At 51.2% G+C, this 22267-nt stretch overlaps 1 protein-coding gene across 1 annotated transcript; it reads left to right on the top strand.

The window, feature by feature from the left end:
* Positions 1–1873: 1873 nt before the first annotated feature.
* On the top strand, positions 1874–20365 carry FAIM2 (Fas apoptotic inhibitory molecule 2). The gene is made up of 12 exons (XM_064474461.1): positions 1874–2140; positions 3802–3982; positions 7299–7402; positions 7552–7616; positions 8410–8463; positions 10713–10763; positions 11315–11354; positions 11866–11903; positions 13064–13151; positions 13704–13799; positions 15674–15727; positions 17574–20365. The coding sequence occupies exons 1-12, from the start codon at positions 2126–2128 to the stop codon at positions 17721–17723; spliced, it is 936 nt and encodes a 311-aa protein (XP_064330531.1). The 5' UTR covers positions 1874–2125; the 3' UTR covers positions 17724–20365.
* Positions 20366–22267: the final 1902 nt, after the last annotated feature.

The raw sequence follows: 22267 nt of genomic DNA, 5'->3' as shown, positions 1-22267 counted from the left end.
TTTTTGTTTAGAGGGAGGCTGTTGTGGCAGGCAATGCCATCTGCTTTTCTTTGCTGTGGGTTTTTCCTCTTCCAGACCCAGTATTACAGCTCTTCGAAGCATTTTCAGCCGAGGACAGAGCATGTGGGGTCCTGCATTATCCCACCAAGGAATCTGCCTTGGCCAGGGACTGCAGCTGGGATGAGTCCCTCTGGGGTTTGTTAAGAAAATGGGTGTCTCCTTTTTCACCGCGATGCCATGCATCACCTGGAGTTTCTGTTCCCAAGCCCTTGACCCCTTGCCTCATGCTTGAAGGGGATCAACAAGCCGAGCATCGTTTCCTTGTGCTCGGTCGGAACAGTGAGAACCCCACCTGCTGGGCTGAGTTTCTCTCCATCACTTGGGACCTGCCCAGTTTTATGCCTCTGCTCAACCTCGAGGAGAATGAAAACCCTTGAGGAGCTTGTGGTTAACAGGCACTTAATTGATTCTGAATAATCCTGACAAGTTTTTGCAGTCCTTGTGGTAATCGCCTCTCTTTCCAATTGAATAGCTGGGGCTAGGTCTGTATGGATGCCAGCTGTACATTGCTTGGCTGCATTCTTTCATTTCCAGCTCATGCTTTCCTTTTAACCCTTCCATTGCCTGCTTTTTTTTGCAGAAGCTGTGAATGGGGATGGGTTTTTTTCAACATCCTTTCCTTGCAGGCAGCCTGCTCTTCACCTTCTCTAGGCCTGTGTTTAGGGAGCCTAAAATGTGGCAGGGTTTTTTTTTTATGGCAGAGTAAATGGACAAGATAATTTATTTTTTGGACTTGTGTTATAGACTCAGCAAACTAATTTGAGGTGTGATGCAGGCTTATGACATGAGAAGCAATAAATGACTTGAAGGGGCTGGGGAAGGACTGGAGGGAGGATGTGGGGAGCCAGGATGTAGGGGCACAGCCTCTAGCTTGACAGTGGTCCCAGAACTGCCCGAATTTGTGCTTTCATTTTGTGGGAATGTGGTGCAAGATGCTGACTTCTCTCATTGATCACAAGCTTGTGCCTCCATGTGTTTAGGTAGAGGGTGTGCTGTGTTTGCAATATCTCTCTTTTTCTTCTCTCCTGGACAAATTTTGTGCCCATGTGAATTATTTAACTATGCAAAAGGCCAATTTTTTCCCCTCCTGCTGTGGCTGGGCAGTAAGAGGAGATGTCTTCATCTCACTGTCCTGTCCAGACTGTAATTTCCCCAGGTTCTGTCATGGGGGGCAAAACCTCATTTACTTTGTGCCCCTTCCCTTGGGCTTGCCCTGGGCTGGGAACTGGATTCCCCATTCAGCCCTCTCCTTCGTGGGGCTGAACTAATAATATTGCTTTGGTGATGGGGGCTGCGTGGTGCTCGTGGTCTCCTGGGACACCCCCAAACCCTCCCTGTGCCCCCCAGCTGGGGCTGCATTGGTCCCGAAAGGACAACACACACGGGGCAAATGAGCCTTATCCTCTCTCTCCTGCTCCATACATAGCCTGGAGAGGATCAAGAAGGGATCCAGGGCTGTGCAACTCCTTCCTCCTGCTCTCTTGTTACAAAGCTTGGCTCAGGCCTTCCCCTCTGCCCCAGGGGAGCCTCCAGCCCTGCCAGGAGAGCCCTCCTTGCTGTGCCCGGCTGCAGCAGGGCCTGTGGAAGCTGCTGCTCCCCAGCCTGCGGTTGGCTCTGATGTGCAGCGGCAAAGAGATGCTGCAGCAAAGCATCCTCCGTGTCTCCCTCCCCTCTGCAACCCCAGCCCCGAGTTCAGCATCTCTGGGGTGGCTGCTTCCCGCCCCACGGTGTGGGACCCTGCTGCTGCCTCCCCGTTGCCGTGTCCGTGCATCCTCCCCATCGCTGCCGGTGGCCGCTTGCTCCCGTTTGAGCTGTTTCTTTCCCGGCTTCCCCCTGTGCCGCAGGCTGGGAATGGTACGGTCCTCCCTTCTGTGCCCGTTGTTGCTCGGTGGATGTTGCTAGAAGGTGAAGGCATCAGCACAGGCTGCGGAGGCTGCAGCGGTTGCGGCCAGCCCCGAAACACCCCGGGAGAGGGGGCGGAAGGGACCCGGCGAGGAGGCCTGTGCTCAGCTACGGCCTTCTCCCTCCTGCTGCAAGGGTCCGGCAGCATCGCTGGCGAGGAGCCATGACCCAGGGGAAGGTAGGTGGGAGGCCAGTGCTTGCATGACGAGTCGTCCTGCTTGCATAATGGTTGCATGGTTGGGGGGTGTGTGTGGGGGGGAAACGGGGCAAAGGGAGGGGATGTAAGAAATAAAACCATTGTTGTGGAGGAGGGGAGCTGGGTACCCGTGCACAGCCCTGTGCGTCGGCCCCTGCAAGGGGGGTGTTTCTGATAGAGGAAAGGGGTGGAGGGTTGTGTCCTTATGGTGTTGGGGGCTGTTTTTCCTGGTGCTGGATGTGGAGCTCGACCCTGCTGTTAGACCTGTGGCTGTTTCCTCCACCCTTCTCAGATGTCAGGGAGGTCAAGGGGGTGCCTTGTGCTTTCCCATCCGTGCCCCCAGCAGCCAGCACTTGGCACCTGCCCTGAGCACCTCCTGCCTGCTCCGGGGAGCTCCGGATTTTGGGGGTTCTCCAATGCTCAGAGACTGGGGAGGGGGAGGTTTATGCATCCTCTGCCAGCACAGTGCACCATTGCCATGGCAACGATGTGATGCTGGAGGCTGCCTGTTTGCAGGCAGCACTGTCCCTCTTGTATCTCCTTGGGTATCTCTGGGGGCCCTGCATGATTTGGCCACCCTACACCCAAGGACTATGTAATGAAGGACAGGGTGAGGACAGCCCTAGGAGCTGGCAGAGGAGGTGGCACAGTTATCCTGGTGCAGCTGGGTCTGCTTGTGGCGCACGTTCCAGCCTGGTATGTTGACTTTATTTTCAAGGGCCTGTTACACCTTTAATTTAAGACCTTCTCACAGGCGCTGTGCCATCTGTTGCAGTGCTGGTTAGTTGTTCTGCTTCACTTTGGACTTTTTGTGGCTCCAGCCCTGCATGCCTGTGATCCGTGGGGATGCTATCCCTGATGCTGAGCTGGCATCCCCTTTGGCAGCAAGGTCAGGATACCAGGCTTCTGACTTATCCCAGGGTGACAAAGATCTAGAAGGTTAAATGGATAATGTTCCCAAGGAGGAGCAAGTTCTCAGGTGGCCTGAGGCTGGCTCTTTGGGATTTCACAGTCTGAAGACATGGGATCCCAAGTCCCTTAGCTGCAGCTTTGAATTACAGAAAGCAGCAAGGCTGAGCCTCTAGAGGGGCAGAGAGGAACAAGCTATAAGAAAACATTGGAGGGCCAAACCAAGCACTTCCTGGGGGCTAGCAGAACCTCCCCAAAATGTGGGTGTAAGTTGAAATGAAGGAGTTTAGGGTTTGGTGCCTAGTAACTGAAAGCTCTCTTTTTTTTTTTTTTAAGGGGAAATTTAGAAAGCAGTAGGCTGAAAAGGAGAAAATGATTTGGATACTCTCCAGTGTTCCATATGAGCCTGTGGCTCCACGGAGGTCCCTGGGCAAGGCTGTGTCTCCCCTCAGACCTGGTTGCCTATAATTTTTTTTATCCCCTTTAACATGTCAGGTGTTTTCCCATCTCTCCTCTCAACCACATCAGAGGATGTTCCTTCCTGGGGGTGCAAGGATGGGCCCATTGCCACCTCATAGGAGTTACTGGGTGTCCTTCCAGTTCCTGGGATCCAACAGAGGGACCTCTGGACCTCTGCCCATGCCCTGTTGGGTTCCCATTGCAGGGCAGTTTCTGTACTGTTTTTACAGTCTAACCTCTATCCTGTCTCTGCCCTCCCGCCCCTTTCTGTGCAGCTCTCTGTGAACAACAAACCCCCCAACTCCGAGGGGCAAGGGGAGAAGAAGGACAATGCCACGGCTCCACCGGCTCCTCCGACCTATGAGGAGGCGACAGCAGGAGAAGGGATGAAGTCTGGTGCTTACCCTCCTCCCCCATCGGTCCCGCTCCACCCCAGCTGGGCTTACGTCGACCCCAGTAAGTCCTTCTGTGCCTGTACCCAGGGTGAGCCCCTTGCAGAGGGGGTAGAGGGGTGCAGAGATTCCCCTATAGGCTTGTAGAGAAGAGGGGAACCGGGGATACGGTGCCCAGTTTGGTCCTTGGTAGAGCTCACTCTAGAGCTGTAGCTACAAGCCACATAAGTCTATATCGAGATGTAAAGACCATTTTACCCAGCCACTAGACCACGCTGCCTCCCAGAAGTGGGACTAAACTGCAGTGCTCTCTCCCTGCTCCCCTTCCCAGTACCAGGATGGGGAAAATCCCCTCTCCCAGCTTGCTGCACTGGGCAATGCCACCTCCCAGGGCCAGGGAGAGCCCTGGTGCAACGCTCCCAGCTCTGCAGGCAGCAGCCCCACTCTAGCTCCCGCTCAACCCTGGCTTTCAAGGAAGCTGCTGAACTGGCAAAATCAGTGTCAATCGCATCAGTGATGTCTGGCTGCTATGAGCTGGTGTTCAGAGCCAGTGGAGGCTGAAACATGGCTGGACTTGAAGGCCGAATTGTTCCAGCATCAGTCTGCGTGGCCGACTCCTTGGCAAACAAACAGTTTTTCCTCCCTGGCTGCTGCGGGCAGCTTCTGGTCGGCCATGACAAGTGGACAAAGGCTCGACTGTGCCCAGTGCAGGGGAACGGCCGTGTAGCGGCAAGCTGAGACGGATGCAGGACGTCGTGGCCGGCAAGCAAGTCTGTTGGGGTGGCCAGCTGCTTGGTCAGCACAGCTTGAACTGGAGAGAGCGCTGGAGGGACTGGATTTAATGACTCCTGAGTCCTCTCTGCTCAGTCCTCTTCCTCTGCTGTGCTTTGCTGGCTGCCTGTTCCACCCAGCAGGGGTGGTCGCAGCTGCAGGGATGGAGGTGTTTAGGGAAGGGAAAAGAGCAAGCTAAACCCCTTGGAGATGTGTGTTCCTGCACACACTGGTGGATTCACAGGCTTTTCCTATTCTTGTTTGCCTTTGGGGGTCAGAAACAGAAGGGATAAATAATGTCCCAGCTTGTTCTAACCACCATCTGGGTCTTTCTACTGTCATAATGAATCAGGATGGGTAAAGCCCAAATGGGTTAGGATGCGGGTATTTTGGGTGTCCCGGAGGACTTGTTTCGGTGATGTGTCATCTCTTGTCCCCTCCCTGACAAGCCTGGCAGGATTTTCTCTCTGCAGCTGTGTCCTTGTCCCTGCTGGTGTGTTTCTCTGATTTCACATCTTCCCCATTCCTTGCCCTCAGCCATGCTGCAAACTGTGGCTCCTGTAGCAGGGTCTGGGCGGGTGCATGGGGTGGGGGCACATGCCGTGGGGCTGTGACTCACAGCTTATATGAGACTTGAAGTACCTGGAGAAGTGGTGTGTGTTTTGGGTTGCTTTCTTTAATACCGAGCTTGGGACACACTGTTTTGCTACCTCAGCTGTGGCTGTAGGTGGGAGGTGATGGGTGCTGGCGACACTAGCCAGGGAGGAGGAAACCCCTTCCATTCCTCTGAGGCATTTTGGTGCCTAATTTGGTGTTTAGATGCCTTGATTGCTTTGAGACAGGAGGCACTGAAGTGTCCTGGGGATATGGGCCTCAGGTGCTTTTGGCCCCGTGTGGGCAATGCCAGATCTTGCAGAAACACAGGGAGGGCACGCTGCAGGAGCTTCATCTCCACTGGGGTACAGAAGGCAGCACAAGAGACTTATTAGGCACAAGAGGCACTTTTAAATTAAAGGAGAGTAGATTTAGATTGGTTATAAGGAATAAATTTTTTACAATGAGGGTGGCAAAGCACTGGAAAGAGTTGCCCAGAGAGATTGTGGAGGCCCCATCCCTAGAAGTGTTCGAGGTCAGGCTGGATGGGGCTCTGAGCAACCTGGTCTAGTTGAAGATGTCCCTGCTCACTGCAGGGGAGTTGGACTAGACGGCCTCTAAGGGTCCCTTCCAACCCAAACCAGTCTGTGATTCTCTGAAGAGCGCAAGGGAAGTAATTCCTGCCAGTGGCATCTCTAGGATGAGGTTTCTGCAATGAAAGCAAGCAGCCTCTGACCAGTAAAACAGAAGAAGTCCAGGACCAGAGTCTTGGCTTTCCTGGTGTCTGCAGCTTGTCCTCCAAGTCTGAGAGGGTCTTTCCTCCATCGACCTGGAGGATCTGAGTATCACTGAGCAAAAAAGCTTTGAGAGGGAGGGGAGGCATCTGTCAAACAGGCAGGGACATGAATGAATAGATGGTGTAATCTCATAAGCCTTCATTCTATAGGAAACCCAGGTGGGGACGCTATTAGTAACATGGAAGAGGATAGTTGCAGAAGTGAATAGCACAGGGGAACGATGCGCTAAGACAACTGAAGTTTCAGTATTTGTTTTATTTTTTCTTGAGCGCGAGGTTCAGGAGATGGAGGAGGCTGATTCTCACATCTCACTTGTGCTCCTGATCTTAGCAGGGAAAAGTTGCTGCTTTGTGTTTCTCCTTGCGGCCCCCTGCCCTCCAGAGCCCTCACTGCTACCTTCACCCTGGCACGCTCGTCTCCCCAGCAGGTGGAGGTTTTCCGATGCTTCCCTCCATCTCCATGCAGGCTGCTGAGCAAACCGACGCTTCATGGCGCAGCCTTCCTCCTTGCCCACCCGCAGGGAAACTCCAGCAACAAGAGCTTGTACTACAGGGGCCTCGGCGAGGCAGGGCTGGGCCGTGTGGTGTGACAATTTTTGGGGAAGGTACTCTCAGCAGTAGCCTTGGGGTGGTTTCCCCCCTCGTTTAGGCTTGCTGCTAAACTATTCTCCGACTCCCTGCGTGGAAATTGGATTCAGGGGCAGACCTTATGGAAAGGCTGGCTGTGACGAGGCTTTCTCAGCGGAGGGGGCACACTGCTGACATAAGACGTGGTGCAGACACAGTCTAAGCTCAGGCAATTACAGAGGAGCGAGGGAATCCTCCTGTAGCAGAGCTCCTGGTGGGAATGACTGAGGTGCTGAGTCACGGCTCCTCTGGGGGATGCTTTAATATTCAGTGAAAGGTGAGCAAGGATATGAGACGAGCCTTCTAACTGCCATTAAAAATACAGTGTTACCATAGATGGGAATTAACCCTGGTGTCCTTGTCATGCTGGAGTTTGTAGAAGTGGTCCCCGCTCTGTTCTCTGAGACAGTCCTCATAAGATGCCGGAGTGGGAAGGAAGCAAAGCGCATCCCAGCAAGCCTCTGTTCTGTAGCGCAACAAGAAAACCTTGAAGTTTGGGCCTCCTGAGCTGTGGTCAATCACAGGAGTCAGATTATTGCAGCTGCGGAGGGAAGTGGGTGATGGGGGCTGATCTGTCTGGCTTCTGCTTCAGGCACGAGCCCGAGCTATGGCAGCGGAGGGTACCCAGGAGACACAGAGATGCTCACCACCTTCAGCTGGGATGACAGGAACGTGCGCAGAGTGTTCATCAGGAAGGTAAGGGGCAAGAGCCTCCAGGCTCAGCCTTCCCCTGTGAGGGCAGGAGACCCTTGGAGGGACCTGGCTGCGGTGACTTTGCTGGCTGCCCCGGGCTGGGTGGCAAGCAGAGAGTCTGCGGGTCGCCCATGGGCTGCCTCTTGTTGCAGGTTTATGCCATCCTGATGGTCCAGCTCTTGGTCACTGTCGTTATTGTGGCTTTCTTCACCTTCTGGTAGGTCTCCTGTGTGGCAGTAATGCTTGCTTTGTCCTGTGTATGACCTGCTCCTGAATGATCTGTTACTTGGGGGTGTTTTCTGTTATGTAGATACCTGCGTTTTTTCCCCATGTGCTCCAATAGAAAACCAAAACTGAGGGGACCCTCAAAGGTCCTTCAGTACTTCTGCTACCTTTCCAGTGCATCCTCTGGATGGTGCGTTGTCCCTTCTGGGTGCTATCCCCAGCCAAGAGGCCTGGGATGCTTGCCCTTGAGTATTAACTGCTGTATTTTTCCCTTTGGAAGTTGTCAAGGCCATCAGATCCCAGCCTACCTCGGCTTTAGGGACTGGGTCACCTGCCCTTGCAGAAGCAGATACCACATGCTTGAGCAGCAGCTGTCTGTAGCTCGGGTGACTGAGCATTTTGGGCATGTGCAGCTCACGTTGCCTCCAGAATAAATAATGAATCACTGTCAGCCAGAGGATTTCAGCTGTTTAATCACCTCTCAGAGAAGGCAGCGGCCCTTCCCCAGGCAAGCCTGACTGTGTAATTGATAACAGCAGGGCTGTCTTTCCAATTTGAGAGGTTGAATTTCTTTCCGGTTGGTCAGTCTGCTGGGTAGAGTCAGCTGTAGTTCGTTGTGGGGTTTTTGTTTTGGTTTGGTTGGGGGTTGTGGGTTTTTTTTTTCTCTCCACATACCCCGTGGTGCATCACCCTGTGTGAGTTCCCAGGTTTAATTTAGCAGCAACCCGTGAAGTGATGGGCACTATTATGCTTTCTGCTTAGCCTCCCTTTTCTCTGTCTTGCAGCGAGCCGGTCAAGGGGTACATTCAGACGCATGCTGCCTGGTATTGGGCTTCCTAGTGAGTATCTCTGGCTTCTCTGATGGCCACATATGCTCCAAACAGCTCTGGATGTAGCTGTGGTCGTGTGGAGACTCTTTCCAAACACTTGTATCTTGCATGCGAAGAAATGCGCTAATATGGGGGGGGGGGGGGGGGCTGGGGGAATTCATGGATAACTCTGAGGTGAGAAGGTAGAAACTCTTACCTAAATGAGCCCAAGACATGAGATGTGCTAAAAATCTACAAATACTTTCAGAAAGAGAGCTTGCCGCTCTACAAATCAGGGTGAAAGTAAATACATGAGTATTGCTTGCAGAGCAAACCAGGTAAAACTGGGGAGCTTCCAGGAAAACAGTGCAGAAACTCAGATGCGAGACCTGAAAGGGTGCCTAGGGTACCTTAGAGGTTGAATTTTGGGTTTGTCCTATTGAAAGCAAGGAGATTGCCTGGGTTTACATCACATGCATACCAAATATGCAACAGATGAAGAAGGGTGCAGGCAATGTTAAGGGCGGGGGATGTGTTTGGAGGGATTAGGATGTGTGGGGGGGGCTGTCATGCCTGGGTCTTCATCACGGAGCTGCTCTCGGTGCACAGAATTTAGGATGCCATTCATTAGTCAAGGCTGGTGCGAAAGGTCAGCTCGGAGGTAGCGTAGGCTACGCTTCCACGCGTTCGTATGTTTGCAGTTGTGCTGGTTTCCTGGATGCCACTTGTGTTAGTGCTGCTAATTAAGCAGGCAGAGTGTGCGATGCAATTGTCTGTGAACAAAGCTCTGTGAACTTGGCTTTAATTAGTTCACACCCAAATCATGAAATCTGTCCAGGCCCGGAGATGAGACACCAGCTTATATAACTTCGAATAAAAGACCAAAAATAGCAGTAACAGAGGGGAACTGGCATCAGCATGCCTCCCCGACCTTGAAGGAGTTCCTGGCCAGTTGGTAGATTGGAGAAGCAGCATTGCCTTGCAGGGAGACAAGATCAAGCTCTACTCAGGTCTATGCTTTGACCTTTGCATTCATCTCCTGTAGCTTACTGGACATTAAGCATTTATATCTTTCAGTCGGAGAGAACCTGTCTTGGGCTGGTTTGGGGTAGACTCTGTACTTGAGGGACTTAAATTTTGTCTGTCCCTTCACCTGCCAGGGAGTCAACCCTTCCCTCCATCCCAGCATCTCCTATTTCTTGTCCTGATCTGGGTCTGGATATCTCGTACACAGAGACCCCAACTCTATATATCTCTAAAATAGAAGTGGGTGCCCTCGGGTGTTTTCCTGCTGTTGGGGCGATGACTCGGAGGGAATAAAGCAAGTGCAGATGTGCAACAAGGGATGCAAAGGAGATGGACAACTGCAATGGCTCTCTTTGCTCCCTACGTGCTTTCTTTCCACCTATTCAGCCGTGTCCACTCCAACTTTCCCGGTTTCCCCGTGGGAGAGCAATGCTCAGGTTTATCTCTGGTGCATTTATCATGGCCCGTGGGTTTTGCAGTCACATTCATTTATTAGACCTAAGGTGACTGGCTATCGTGCAGCCATCGGCATGCTTGGAAGCTGCTTTCCCCCCAGGCGCTGGGTGAAAGCAGGTATGCAGGTTCCCACTGTGCCATAACCCATCAGCACTGTGGAAAAACACCCGGGCTGTGTGACGTCCAGAGCAGAGGGAGACCATCCCTCAGCTGTTGGATTTTTTTGCTTTGCTGAAGGGTCAAATCACGCAAGATAAATAACTCTCCTGTGACCTGGGGACGGCTTGTGCAACAGCATATTAGGCTTGGGTCTGCCAGCTTCACTGACCTTAGGGGATCCTTCTGCTGTTGAACATTTCCTTGAATGCTGGTGCAGTAACATGGGACCAGTTCCCGTCTCTGACATAGACCTTCCCTCTGGCCTTAGGCAAGTCATTTTTACCAGCCCTGTGAGTCTTGGTTTAAATGCTGCTGAAATCTCAGCAGGATGCCTTGAATCCACCAAGCCAGGAAATGGCTGGAAATGAGGGGCAAAGTCTGGCCACCTCCATAGGAGCAGTTTGGACGCCGACAAGGTGTCAACAGCAAACACGTTTGGGTGCTCTGTCTATCCTGGACCCGAATGCTACCCTTGCTCTGGCCTAAGACCAGCCTTCAGGTTTTTCAGGGACAGTTGCCTCATGGTGACTTCTGGCAGCAGAGCACTGGAATTTGTCAGCTGGAGATTCCTCTCCTGCATCAACACCCAGCGCTTGTGTTTTCCTCCCTAAACCACTCTTTTTTTATTTTCTTTGCAGTGGTGTTTTCTTTGTGACCTACCTGATTCTTGCTTGCTGCTCTGGACCCAGGTAAAACACTTTCTTTCTGGATTTGAAACAGCCCTGTGAAATGAAGGACGAATGTTCTTCCTCTTGTTTCAAGCACGACCAACAATGTTGCAGAGATGGGACGGGGTCATGCTGACACGGTGATGTAGGGACCGAGGTGGCAGCTGTACTTTCAGGCCTGATGCAGTTCTCGGTTGCTGCAGCACAGCATTAGAAGCTGAAGTCAAATTGCGACTGGAAAGGAAGCTACGTTGCAGCAAAAATTGCGTTGCTGCATAGCTCCAAATTCTCATTAACTGCTGCAAAGGACGGTTATCTTTGCTCTCGGTGGAGCAGGGCGCTGCTTACTGCTTTGCTGGAGTATTATGGGGACGTTTGCCCTCTTGGTCTAGGAGCACCCTAGATGCTCTCTCATTGCCAGGAGGATGACTGTCCCCTTGTACCACCCCTGCCATTTGCTGCACAGGCCATTAATTACACGGCATGTCTTATGCAACCTGTTGTGCAGTGCTGGCAGCGGCCCCTGCCTTCTGCGTCGCAGGGCTGACCAGCCCCTCTTTCTTCACTTGCAGGAGGTATTTCCCATGGAATCTGATCCTGCTGAGCATCTTTGTAAGTAGCACACCTGGACAGTGTCTGCCCTGGTCCTGCAAAAGTGTGGCTTTCATAATAGCTCCTGGCAGGAGAAACGTCTGGTCTGGATTGCTGCAGGAAGCAGGACTTTCATCCTCTAATTGCCCTGCACTTGGCTGAGGAGTTGTAATTGTACTAGAATGTGATAAGCAGGAAAGAAGGCAGCCTTTTGTTTTAAAAGGGGGAAGAAAAAAAGCCTGTAGAGGCTGGTCAGCAGGTGGTGGGAGCTGGGTAGGGCGCTGGAGTCCTGTGCAAGAGAGGTAGAGGGATGGAGAAGGTGGGATTGCTCTCAGGGTGGTGGCCTGCCCTCCCTTTAACCTGCCTTGTGGATATTAATCACTGGAGGATTAGAAACTATGTAAAAATTGCTTCTCTTGAGTATCTGAGGCTTCACTGCCCTTATCTTCCCCGTAACTGAAATGCTTTATCTGTTGTATGTCTCTCCCTGGGACATGAATGCAGGAGTAATGTGGTTCTCTTTCCCTCCCAGACGCTCTCCATGGCTTATCTCACTGGGATGCTCTCCAGGTAGGGTGAGCATGTGGTGTCTGGAGGTTTTCTGGTCCTACATCCTGTCTCTTCCTGCAAAACTTCCCTACTTCCAAAGTACAAGGGCCACCTGGTCTCTTTGGAGCTGTTCCAGTAGCCACACAAAGCCTGACCTTCCCTTTTGAAAACACTTTTAAAAGAAGCTCTACAAGACCTGTGGTGGCAGCTGGGGCAGCACAGGGTAGTTCCTGGCTTTGCCAGATCCTATGGGAGAGCACTAGAGAGCGAGGGACAAGGCACTGCCTGCATGATGGGCTATAGGGGACTACCACATACTGCAGTCTCGCCTTTTCCACTAAGCAGCACTCTAGCAGATGGGGCTGGAGTGAGACAAGGAGTGTTTTCCAGCAGCTTCATGGGTTTTGTAGCCTACAGTTCCCTCTTGCTTGTGTTTTTACTGTGACAATCTGCTCACAAGATCAGCCCTGGTTCACGTGGGTCCCTGGTGATGAGGCAGATGAGCCAGTGGGTGTTGATGGATGTGTGCTGGGGACAAAGAAAGTAGTGGCTTCAGCAACTCGGGGAAAATACCAGTGATATCACTCTCAAATCAAACCAAAGGGGAGAGTGGGGACTGGCTTTTCTTAGGGCTGAGCCTGGTGCTGTAACCAAAATCAGTAGTTAGACATGAAAAAAATATAACCAAAGCCTGCAGCCTCGCCACCTGTTCAAATCCCTCCTTCCCTGCAGTTTTCCAAGACTCAAACCCCTGTTACGAGCACATTAGTAGCATAACAGTGGCTGCAGCTTTCTTATTTCTCATGGTACTGCAATGATATTTGTCATTCTACTTTTATTACATCTCAGTTTGAATCCTCCCACTTCTCCATCTGCCCGTGGACAGATAGATTTTTATAGTAAGCCCCCATCTTAGCTGCTCGTGAGTTCCCAGAAGGCACAGACATGCCCTCCTGCCTACCCTCTTCTATTTAAAGCAAAGGGAAACCCATCTAGTCTTAGTGTTTTCTATCCTTCCCTTTTTACATTAAGGGGGAAAATTGATAATTTCAGTGCCATTTGTGCCCCTAAGTCTCCCACTTTCCCTATACACCTCTGCTAAGTTGCTGCCTGTCTTAATCCCTCCTTCCACCTGTCCCTGTGGGAAACGCTGAAAAGTGGGTTTGCTGTTAATTTTGCAGTTACTACAATACCAAGTCGGTCCTTCTCTGTCTGGGGATCACGGCCCTGGTGTGTCTGTCTGTCACCATCTTCAGCTTCCAGACCAAGGTGAGTTTGTGCTGATCAGTCCCTCTGCGAGAGGCATCTCCCGGGGTGGGACTGCAGGCTCTGGCAGTGTCGGGGGTGAGGTGCAGGGGCAGGTCTGTAGGGCTCTGGCTACAGAGGCAACCTGAGGGATGCTGGGATGTAAAGTGAAGGTTGCAGGAAGATTAGGACAGATGCTGGGGTGAGGGATGTGTCGGGATATAGATGGGACTGGAAGATGCTAATGTATGGGGGTAAGGTGAGGGTTTTTTGAGGATTAGGCTGTGGGGCACAGAAGGGCACTGGCATAAACGTGCGACGGGTGTTTGGATTTCGGGTATGTGATGGGTACAGAGTTCTTGCCCATGGCAATAAAGGGGATATGGTAAGTGTTTGGCTCTGTGCCATACAGACGGCCGTTGGGCCTGAGATGCAGACGAAGCAACTGCCGTGTGACAGGAAGACGGGTGTACTGCCGGAGTGTCCCTCCCTGTGGAGGTGGGGAGGTTTGGCCCCCCTTGCTGCCTCTTGTTTCAGCGCTCTGCACTCGTAACGTGATGTCCTTTACCTCTGCAGTTTGACTTCACCTCCTACCAGGGTGTCCTCTTTGTGATGCTCATGGTCCTCTTCTTTGGTGGCATCATCCTGGCTGTGATACTGCCCTACCAATATGTGAGTAACAACCTGTCCCCTCCTTCCTTGCCCAGTGCCACCAGTCCTGGTGCAAGGCTGGGAGCTGCTCAGCTTAAAGCAGGCAAGCTCCAGGGCTTGGCTTGAGAGAGGTGGCCCAGCCTGCTTTCCAAAAATGTGCAGAAACACCAATAACTGTGCGGAAACCAAAGGCAAGACCAGGTGGCTGTTGCCTTTTTGCTGTACAATCAGATATCAGGTTTTAGGACAGCACTGGCCTGGGGCTTGAGGAAATTCACTTCTGTTCCTGGAGCTGCGTAGTGACTCCACAGCAGGTTACTTCACCTGCTCGTACCTCGGTTTCCCCTCCAGTAAAACCAGGGCAGTGCACACGTTAAAGCACTGGCCTGCCCAGTACAAAACAAGGCTCTTGCCCCAATTTCAGGGTGAGACTTGGACCCTGGAAAAGTGCAGCAGGGTGCCTGTCCGGCCAGACCTGGCTGCATTCACACTAACCGCAGGCACCGTCCAGCAGCGTTTGAAACTTGAAGCTCAAATTTCTTGGAAATAAGGCCCTCTGGAGAGGGGCCAGGGAACAAGTCCTGACCATGAGTGACCACCTCGTCACTCCTCCAACTGCTGCAAGCCCCTCTTGCATGGGTCCAGCCCCTTCCTTCAGCCTCCCTGCTTTTGACTCAGACCCGGTTGCAGCTGGCGTTGGCTGAGCCCAGCTGAAATCTTGGGGCAGCTTGTGACCACACCTGATAGAGGGTTTGGTGTGGCAGCACGGAGTGTCTGGTCTCCATCCAAGAGTGTCTCGTTAGGCGAGTTGTCATTCAGGCAAGAGCATGACAGACTCTGGAAGATGCTGATGAAAGACAGAATGTGTGTGGGGCTGTGCAGCCGCTATTAATCACCCTGAATGCCTGCTTGTGCTGGAGACGGAGGCACGCTGCTTTGATCACAGCAGCCTTTAAGTGACCTCCAAACCCTTCACATCTTACTGGCTTCTCTGTGGACCTGAGTGCTGCTTTAAGGGCCAGGCCTGCAGGAGACACTCCCAGTGGTACTACCCCTGGAGTTGGTCTGATGATGGACAAATACACAGGCTGCTGTTTCCAAAGCAAGGAGCTTTAATTTTGGCTGCCTTGGCTTGACGCACCTTTCCCCTGTGCAAACGTGAGGATAAACCACCTTGCAGTGCCAAGCCACTGCCATTAAACTGTTGAGACAACTACTCTTTATCTTGCCGCTTGTCAAGATAAGCATGGCTTGAGGCAGCCTTGTCATGAGCTTGTCTGTCGGGGGAGGCAGGCTGCAATCTCTGGGTTGAATCAGCTGTCTATGCAGGCACCTTCTCCTGGAAGACAGGCAACTTCTTTAGCACTGTGTGCCACAGCGAGCAGGGATTGAGGTCTGGTCTTAATCCCAGTGAATTTCCTGCTGTGACTCCAGCAGATGAACACATTTAAGTTATGCTTATTAAAGTTGGGTCTTGCTCTTGGAAGCATTTGGTGTCCCTTCCAGTGGCATCAGCCTTGTCTGGGTAAATAAACACCTAGGGCTGCTGCAAAATGTTTCCATCAGCATAGTGCTAAGACACTTCCACAGGGACAGCCGCTGTGTTGAAGTAGGCTATTTGGAAACACAAGTACCTGATCTAGAAGCTCATGAGCCAAGTAAATGCAATGACCACAGCAAGAGGGGAAACTGAGGCACGGTGACCTGTTTTTTTGCCATGAAAATGTCAACTACAGAAACTGTGTTGGAGCTGGAAGTGGTGCAAGTCCATCCTGGGCTATTAGAGCACTTTCCCTAACTCATATCTTCCACATGAGAGTTAAGACCTGTTCTGTCTCAAGTCCTAATTAACCAGTCTTCTCCCAGGCACTGACTGATGGATTTGTTTCCTTTAGGTCCCCTGGCTCCACGCGATCTACGCTCTGCTTGGTGCCGTTATCTTTACTATGGTAAGTGGTGCTGGTCGTGAGGCTTGGGAGTGTGCTGGCAGGAAAAATAAGCAAGGAATAAATGCTTTTAGCCTTGAAGAGTGCTTGGGGAAGGGAGAAGAGCGAGTCGCGGAATTGCAGAGAGCTCCACGTTCTCAGATGGCTCATGAACAGCAAGTATTGCAGTCACCTCAGCCTTGTCCGAGAAGGTGTCGGTGTACATGACAGCGCTGGCGCACAGCATGGTGTGATTGGCAAACCCATGCGGTATGTGCAATACTAGGTGTGAACAGCAGAAAGTGTTGTAGGGACAGGGCAAAAAGGCATCTCTGGAGTGGGAAAAGCAGAGACTAATCTTTGGCACAGCAGTGGGAGCTGGACTGCAGGGCTGAAAGGGAGCCTGGGGGTGAAATGAGGCTGCAGAAGTGAGCAAAGTCAAGTTGGGGCTGGTTGAGTGGGAGTGGGCCAAGGGTATGAGCTTGACTAACAGATGTACAGGAGAGTGAGAGGCCATGGTTTGCAATTAAGGGGCATTAGGAAGGTTCACTGCAGGCAGGAGAAGCCCTAAAGCTGGGCAGCTCCTCCAAGGAAAGCAGAAAAGGCTTGATTCATTCCTTCACCTGCTCCCCAGCAGTCCCTCCTGCGAGCGTCTTCCTAAAGCAAGTCCCGGCAGTGCCGTGCTTGCCATTCAGGTGTGGGAGTTGTCTGGGAAGATGCTTGGCGTTACCTCAAGGTGGGGGTCAGGAGGAGGGCTGCCTTGGGGTTCAAGGCGGTGCCCATTGGGCATGTTGTAAATAAGAACAGTTGAGCAATTTCATTTATTAGCTATAATAAAGTAATTTCAAGTGAGCTCAGATATTTCTTCTGTGATTCATGATTAAAGACTACTCTGTAAAATACAAGTAAGCTATACATCTTATAATTACCCTATAAACTTCAGTCAGAAACTCAGCTGGTGGAGTCTATTGTGCCAGGCTTGTCAGCTCAGCCTGACAATGTCTGGGGAGATCAGTTGTTATTTATGACTGGGGAGGGCAGAGGTGCTGGCTGACCCCAGGCGATGGCAAAGATGCCCTGCCAACCCTGAAGAGCTCCAAGCCAAGGTGTCTGTTGCAGGCTAGATTAACAAAGGGAGTAAAGGCGAGATGGGAGAAAATACTGAGCTTGTAGTCGTGCAACAATGTGCAGGTTTTCTTGCAGCTGGGCCACCAGCCTGCCTTGCAGCCCATGGCTGTTCCTGTGAGTGCTGTGTCCCTGCAGGCAGGCTGGGCAGCCGATTCCCACTGTGATGGCTTCACTGGTAAAATCTGCCCTGCACTTAGTGGTGTTTGTACAGCCAAGGTGTTATCTCCCCTCTGGGTCTGGTTACCTCTGCTGGCAGCTCTGCAGACCTTGGTGCTGCCCAGGACTTGGGGTTTCTTGCTTTTTATTGGTGAGGTGCTGCTGCAATGTCGTGTTGGGTCCGGGTCACCTTGTTACCTGGCAGGTGTTTCTGAACTGGGGGAAGTCTGGGAATAAAAAATTGTAGGGACTGGCTGAGGAGGAACAGGGAGAACTGCTCCAGAGCTGATCCTGGGACACATTTGGGATGTGTGAAGCAAAGGGGAGTCTTGGTGGGGGGTTAGCAGGAAGGAAGTAGGCCTGGAGTAACGGTTAGGTTCAGCGTTTGACTATCGGGAGTAAAATGAAGGAGGGGGAAAGTCGCAGCTTCTTCAGTGCATTGTTCTGAGCTTTTAAACTGCAGTTACAGCCCATAAAAAGTGGCTGTATTTTTTGTTCTGGGTACAGTTAGCATTAGAGCACTTCTCGCCTCCATGTGCTAAATCTCCATGTGACTGTTATCGGGTTTCCTCCTCTTTCCGCACAGTTCCTGGCATTTGATACCCAGATGCTGATGGGGAATCGTCGGTACTCGCTGAATCCAGAGGAATACATCTTTGGAGCCCTCAATATCTATCTGGACATCATCTACATCTTCTCCTTCTTCCTCCAGTTCTTTGGTTCTAGCCAGGAGTGAGTGCAGCAAGGCAGTATTTTCTGCTTGCTGGCAAGATGCAAGTGGTTAAAAAAAAATAGAAGAGGAAAAGAGGGTTAAAAAACCAAACCAAACCCACCCTTTCTGGCCCACTAGCAGGCTCCATTCAATCAGCTGAGCAAAGCCCCTGGGTTCCTTATGCAGCTTGTATATATGCTGTTAGGCCTTTGTGACCCAGAAAGTAAAGTAGGGCTTAAGTGTTATGTCTCTTCTGCTCCCTCCGCTCCTACTGAGATCAGACCAGAGACTGGGAGGCATGAGGCCAAGATCTTCTTTTCCCCAGAGGCTGTCAGAGTTGCCTGCCTGAGTCCTGCACATTATGTTGAAGTGCTGAGAACAGCTCTGTGAAGGGAAAATAACGTTAAGAGGAGAGTAGGGAATTTTGCTAGGATCCTGGCAGGAAAACCAGCTGAACAAAGGGAAAAGGCTAGGGCACTCCTTGCGTTCCCCTGTTTCTCCTGCATTCAGTTGGAGCTTTGTGGCCTCTGCAGAGATATATTCCTGATAGTGCCTGCTTTTAAGTGCAGAGCAGGAGATCACGTAGTCTGGATGTCCCTGCAATCAGTCCTTCAGGCACAAGGGAACCTGTTGTTCAGGATGTGCAGCCTCTTTGAGGATGTCCCTAATGTTCCTGCAGGAAGAATTCTGTACCCTTTGCCTCTGACCATGGGGCTGACTCTGTACTTACTTTCCTTCCCAGAGTGGGATAGCAGGACCACTGGCTGTGAGCTCACCTCCCCGCCCAAGGGGGACATGTATGCCAGTTCTCTCTGAAGCATGGCTCTTCCACCTGGGAGAGCTGTGATCCCATGTAAGGGTTATTGGCAGAGAAGAGGTGGTGAAAGAGGCTGAGTTTCAGAGCCCATGCAAAGCCAGGCACCTCCTGATGTGGAAAATGTGAATGGCTGAGATCCTGTGACCCATCATAAGGATCTGATGTCTTCACAAAACTGTCTTGGTTGCTTGAGGTTAATGATCCTAAGTGGTTACTACTCAGAGACTGAGGCCAGGGTGAATGCCTGTTGTTCAAAACAGGCACTGCTTTGTAGCAAACACCAATGTTGCCTCTTGCTTTGGCCTTTTCTCGGTTTTGCTCCCCCAAACAGGGATGTTAGTGAGAGCACTGGATGCCTCCGAATGCTCAGGTAACTTTCCATCTTCCCCTTGCTCACATTCCCCTGTTTGGGGATTAGCTGGCTAATTTCTAACTGTAAAGCTCCAGGTGGAGATAAGAGGCCTTTTGCTCTTTTTAAAAGTGATCCTTCCTGCTGATAGAAACCCATATCTTCAATCTCTCTGGGAATGCCAGGGCAAGTGCGTCACTGAGCTGCCTCTAGCAATCCCCACGTGTTAGAGAGAGGCGATGCCAAAATGCTCCGTACCGCACATTCCTCCTCTGCTGCTGCCCTGGCTTTTACCCTTCACATGGTGTATCCTCCTGCCACATGTGTTCAGTGCCCCGAGCTGGGCAGAGGAAAGTTACTGTGCAGAGAGTAAAAGTGCTTCAGCCCCTCTGGCTGCACTGACCTTATCCATGATCACACAGGAGCACAAATCACGCTTTCTACCTTACCTTCCCACCCCAAAAACTGGCCTCCCCCCTTTTTTTTTTTAAAGGAATAAAGGAGACTATTAGGTAATGACAGCATTAAGTTCATGACCTCCTGATTTCTGCAGTACATGCCAGAGAAGAAGCAAGGGCCTTGAACTGCCAAGCAGGGAGAACTGGGAGAGGGGACAGCATGGGAGGCACCCCAAAGGTTTATGAAATAGGATTTTGAAGAGGGATTTTCCGGCTCAGACCCATGCAGGCACTTCTGAAATATCTTAGCAGACTGGTTCTGTGGCCTTTATTTGCTCACAGCAAAAGGCCTGTATTCCTGCTTTCCAGCTTTTGAGGAGGGAGTATGGAGTTATGTGATGAGTTCTGACTCTGAAATAGTCCTAAAACTCCTCTTCTGGGGGACAATCTAGACCAGAGCTCTGCAGCTCTCCTTTCTGAACTGGGACTCCTCCAAACTGGCCCTGCATACCCTGGGACCTGGGGAGGAGAACATGGATCTGCAGCCCACTCTAGATCTCTTGCTCTTTTTCCTTCTGGTGTGGAGTAACTTTGCTGCTGCCTGAGCTGCTGCTACTTCCTGGCTTTCTGCTCCCGTGTGGAAAAAGCTTGCATGGCACCTGCTTGTCTCCAGGCCATTTGAATGGGGGTGGCTTGCTGCCTCCTGGGCCACCCACAGGGCTCCCTTCTTGCATGTGTCCTGGTCCCTCTTCTGTGCCAACCCCGTGGCTTGCCGTCCATCCAAGCCAGACCCAGTGAAAGCACTTGGACTGAAGCAGTGAGTAACATGTACATGCTCAGAGAGGTGCAAGTCCCCATGAGGCTGAGTAAGATAGGGTTAGGGGTGGCATATAGCTAGAGGTATGCTCTCCTGGGTTCCCTGATTGCCTGTGCAGGGCTGCTTCTCTTCCTCTGTGTGGCTGTCCTTTATCTGAGATCTGCATCACCGGGACACTGGCTCTGTATCCGCCTGCTCCTTTGTCTGGCCATTCTTATGATTTCATTGTAAATAGGATTTTGTATTTTCTCTGAACATTGCTAATAAATTGTTGCAAAACTGTTATTGCTGTTGTGAGGGCTCTTTACTGAAGTACAGCTGAAGGACTGTCTGCTTGCACAGCTGGTGCTTCATCCCCTTAAAACAGAAAACATAAACAAGATTATGGCATGATGTGGCATGGCCCGAAATTTTAATGGAGACTGGGCTCTCCCTTCTCTGGTTATGACTAAGGAATGCATCCTACACAAAGTAATAAAATGCACATGGCTCCAGCATAGGCATCATGTGTGAGAAGTATTTGAGATGAGAGGGCCAAAGGGCTCCTTGGGTGAGGATCCTGCTTGCTTTTAGACTTGGTTTAAGCGGCCACAAGTAAGTGGGGGTAAGCAAGTGTTGTAAGGCACTTACAACACTTCAGAGGGCATTTTCTATAGCTCTGGAGAGTAACCTGATGTACTAAGCTTTCTTTAGAGTCATTGGGAAAAAGAAATGCCTCCAGAGAGCAATTTACTTGACCTAAATTAATGCCCACACAGGGAGGTGAAAACAACTATCTCTGTCAGCTCTGAAGTGCTGATTAGTGCAGGCTGTCAGAGCTCTCGGGGAGAGAAATCCCAACTGCAGCATCTTGTCGCAGCAGACCTCTGCTCCTTGGAAGGAGCTGTGCCCAAAAGGCAGGTGTGAGATTTGTTTCTGAAGGAGCATGTCCAAACAGTGTGGTACAGCCAGTGTGGTACAGCATCTTGCCCACAACTGCATTTTCTGCAGCAAGAAAATATTCTGCCCTGTCTTGTGCTGGGTGATGCTCTGCTGTGGGACAGCATCTGTGGAAAAATAACTGAAGTGGAACGTTTCCATGCAAACAATGAGGTGGCCATGGGCATTTATATGAAGTATCCTGTAATCCTCGGGTTCCTGTAATTACCACAAATGGGATAAAAGGCTGATGATTCAGTCAAATTTCAACACTTGGCTTTTGAGGAACAGGGCAAAAATTCATTTTACTTAAAGTGGGACCTCAGAGGTAGGATGCAGGGATGTGGGAGAAGGGAGAAAACATGGAGATTCATTGGGGTGTAAAAGATGCTGGAAAGAAGGGATCATGCTGTTTCCCATGCCTGCAGCAAGCAGGACAGGAATAGGGGAGCCCTAAATATAGCCAGACAGAGTCAGAGGAGATCTCAAAAAAACCTGAATTCCACTACCTGAGAAGGGGGAATTTTTAAAAAATTATTTTATTTTGTATTTTTCACTTATTTCTGCCTTTCTTCCCTTCCGTGCTTGAGGTATTTTGAGGAAGGGTGGAGTCTATATGCCAACTCTGCCCATGCCTTGGCACGGTGCAGGGGATCCCTGCTGATCCCTGCTTGCCTCTTCCATGGCAAGAACAAAATGCAAGAAGGGCCCTGATTCAGGCAGGAATTGTTCACCTGCATTTCTGAGCTCCTGGCGCCCTCTGCTCTTCACCCTGTGATAAAAAAAAATCAGCACTAAATTATATCTAAGCTCCCTGTGTCAACTTGACCCTAAAACTTTCCCCATGCCAAACCTTTCCCTCCTTTAACCGTGAGCTTTCATTTTCTGCTGCAAAACCCCCTGCTAGCTGCCTGCCTACGGGAGCCTGGGCAATGCCAGGGCAATTGTACGTTTAAATGTGATTTAAATAACATTTGTGTGTTGTTTTTTATATATATATAGATTTGAATAACATTTTAATAGGTTTGTAGAAGCTTTTATATATGGGGAAACACTGGCTGAGGTTGGGTTGCCCAGGTGGGTTTTGACACCGACACTGACTGAAAGCTGAGATAAAATTACAGGCTTTATTTGACACCAGTCTTTATCTGCCACCAACCCACAGCGACATGGGCTGTTTCTCAGGGTCGGTGGCTCCCGCCGAGCCCCCCACCAAGGCCTGCGCCCCCATGCTAGGCCGCAGCGTCGCCATGGCAACGCTGGGGCAAA

The sequence above is a fragment of the Phalacrocorax carbo genome, chromosome 27 (genome assembly GCF_963921805.1).
Source record: "Phalacrocorax carbo chromosome 27, bPhaCar2.1, whole genome shotgun sequence".
Lineage (NCBI taxonomy): Eukaryota > Metazoa > Chordata > Aves > Suliformes > Phalacrocoracidae > Phalacrocorax > Phalacrocorax carbo.
This window is presented reverse-complemented; position numbering and strand designations above follow the sequence as displayed.

What these genes read in the sequence shown, in the direction of transcription:
- FAIM2 (XM_064474461.1), top strand. An exon ending in TGATACTGCCCTACCAATAT is followed by an intron (nt 13,800 to 15,673) that starts GTGAGTAACAAC and finishes TGTTTCCTTTAG; the next exon opens with GTCCCCTGGCTCCACGCGAT. An exon ending in GTGCCGTTATCTTTACTATG is followed by an intron (nt 15,728 to 17,573) that starts GTAAGTGGTGCT and finishes CTTTCCGCACAG; the next exon opens with TTCCTGGCATTTGATACCCA.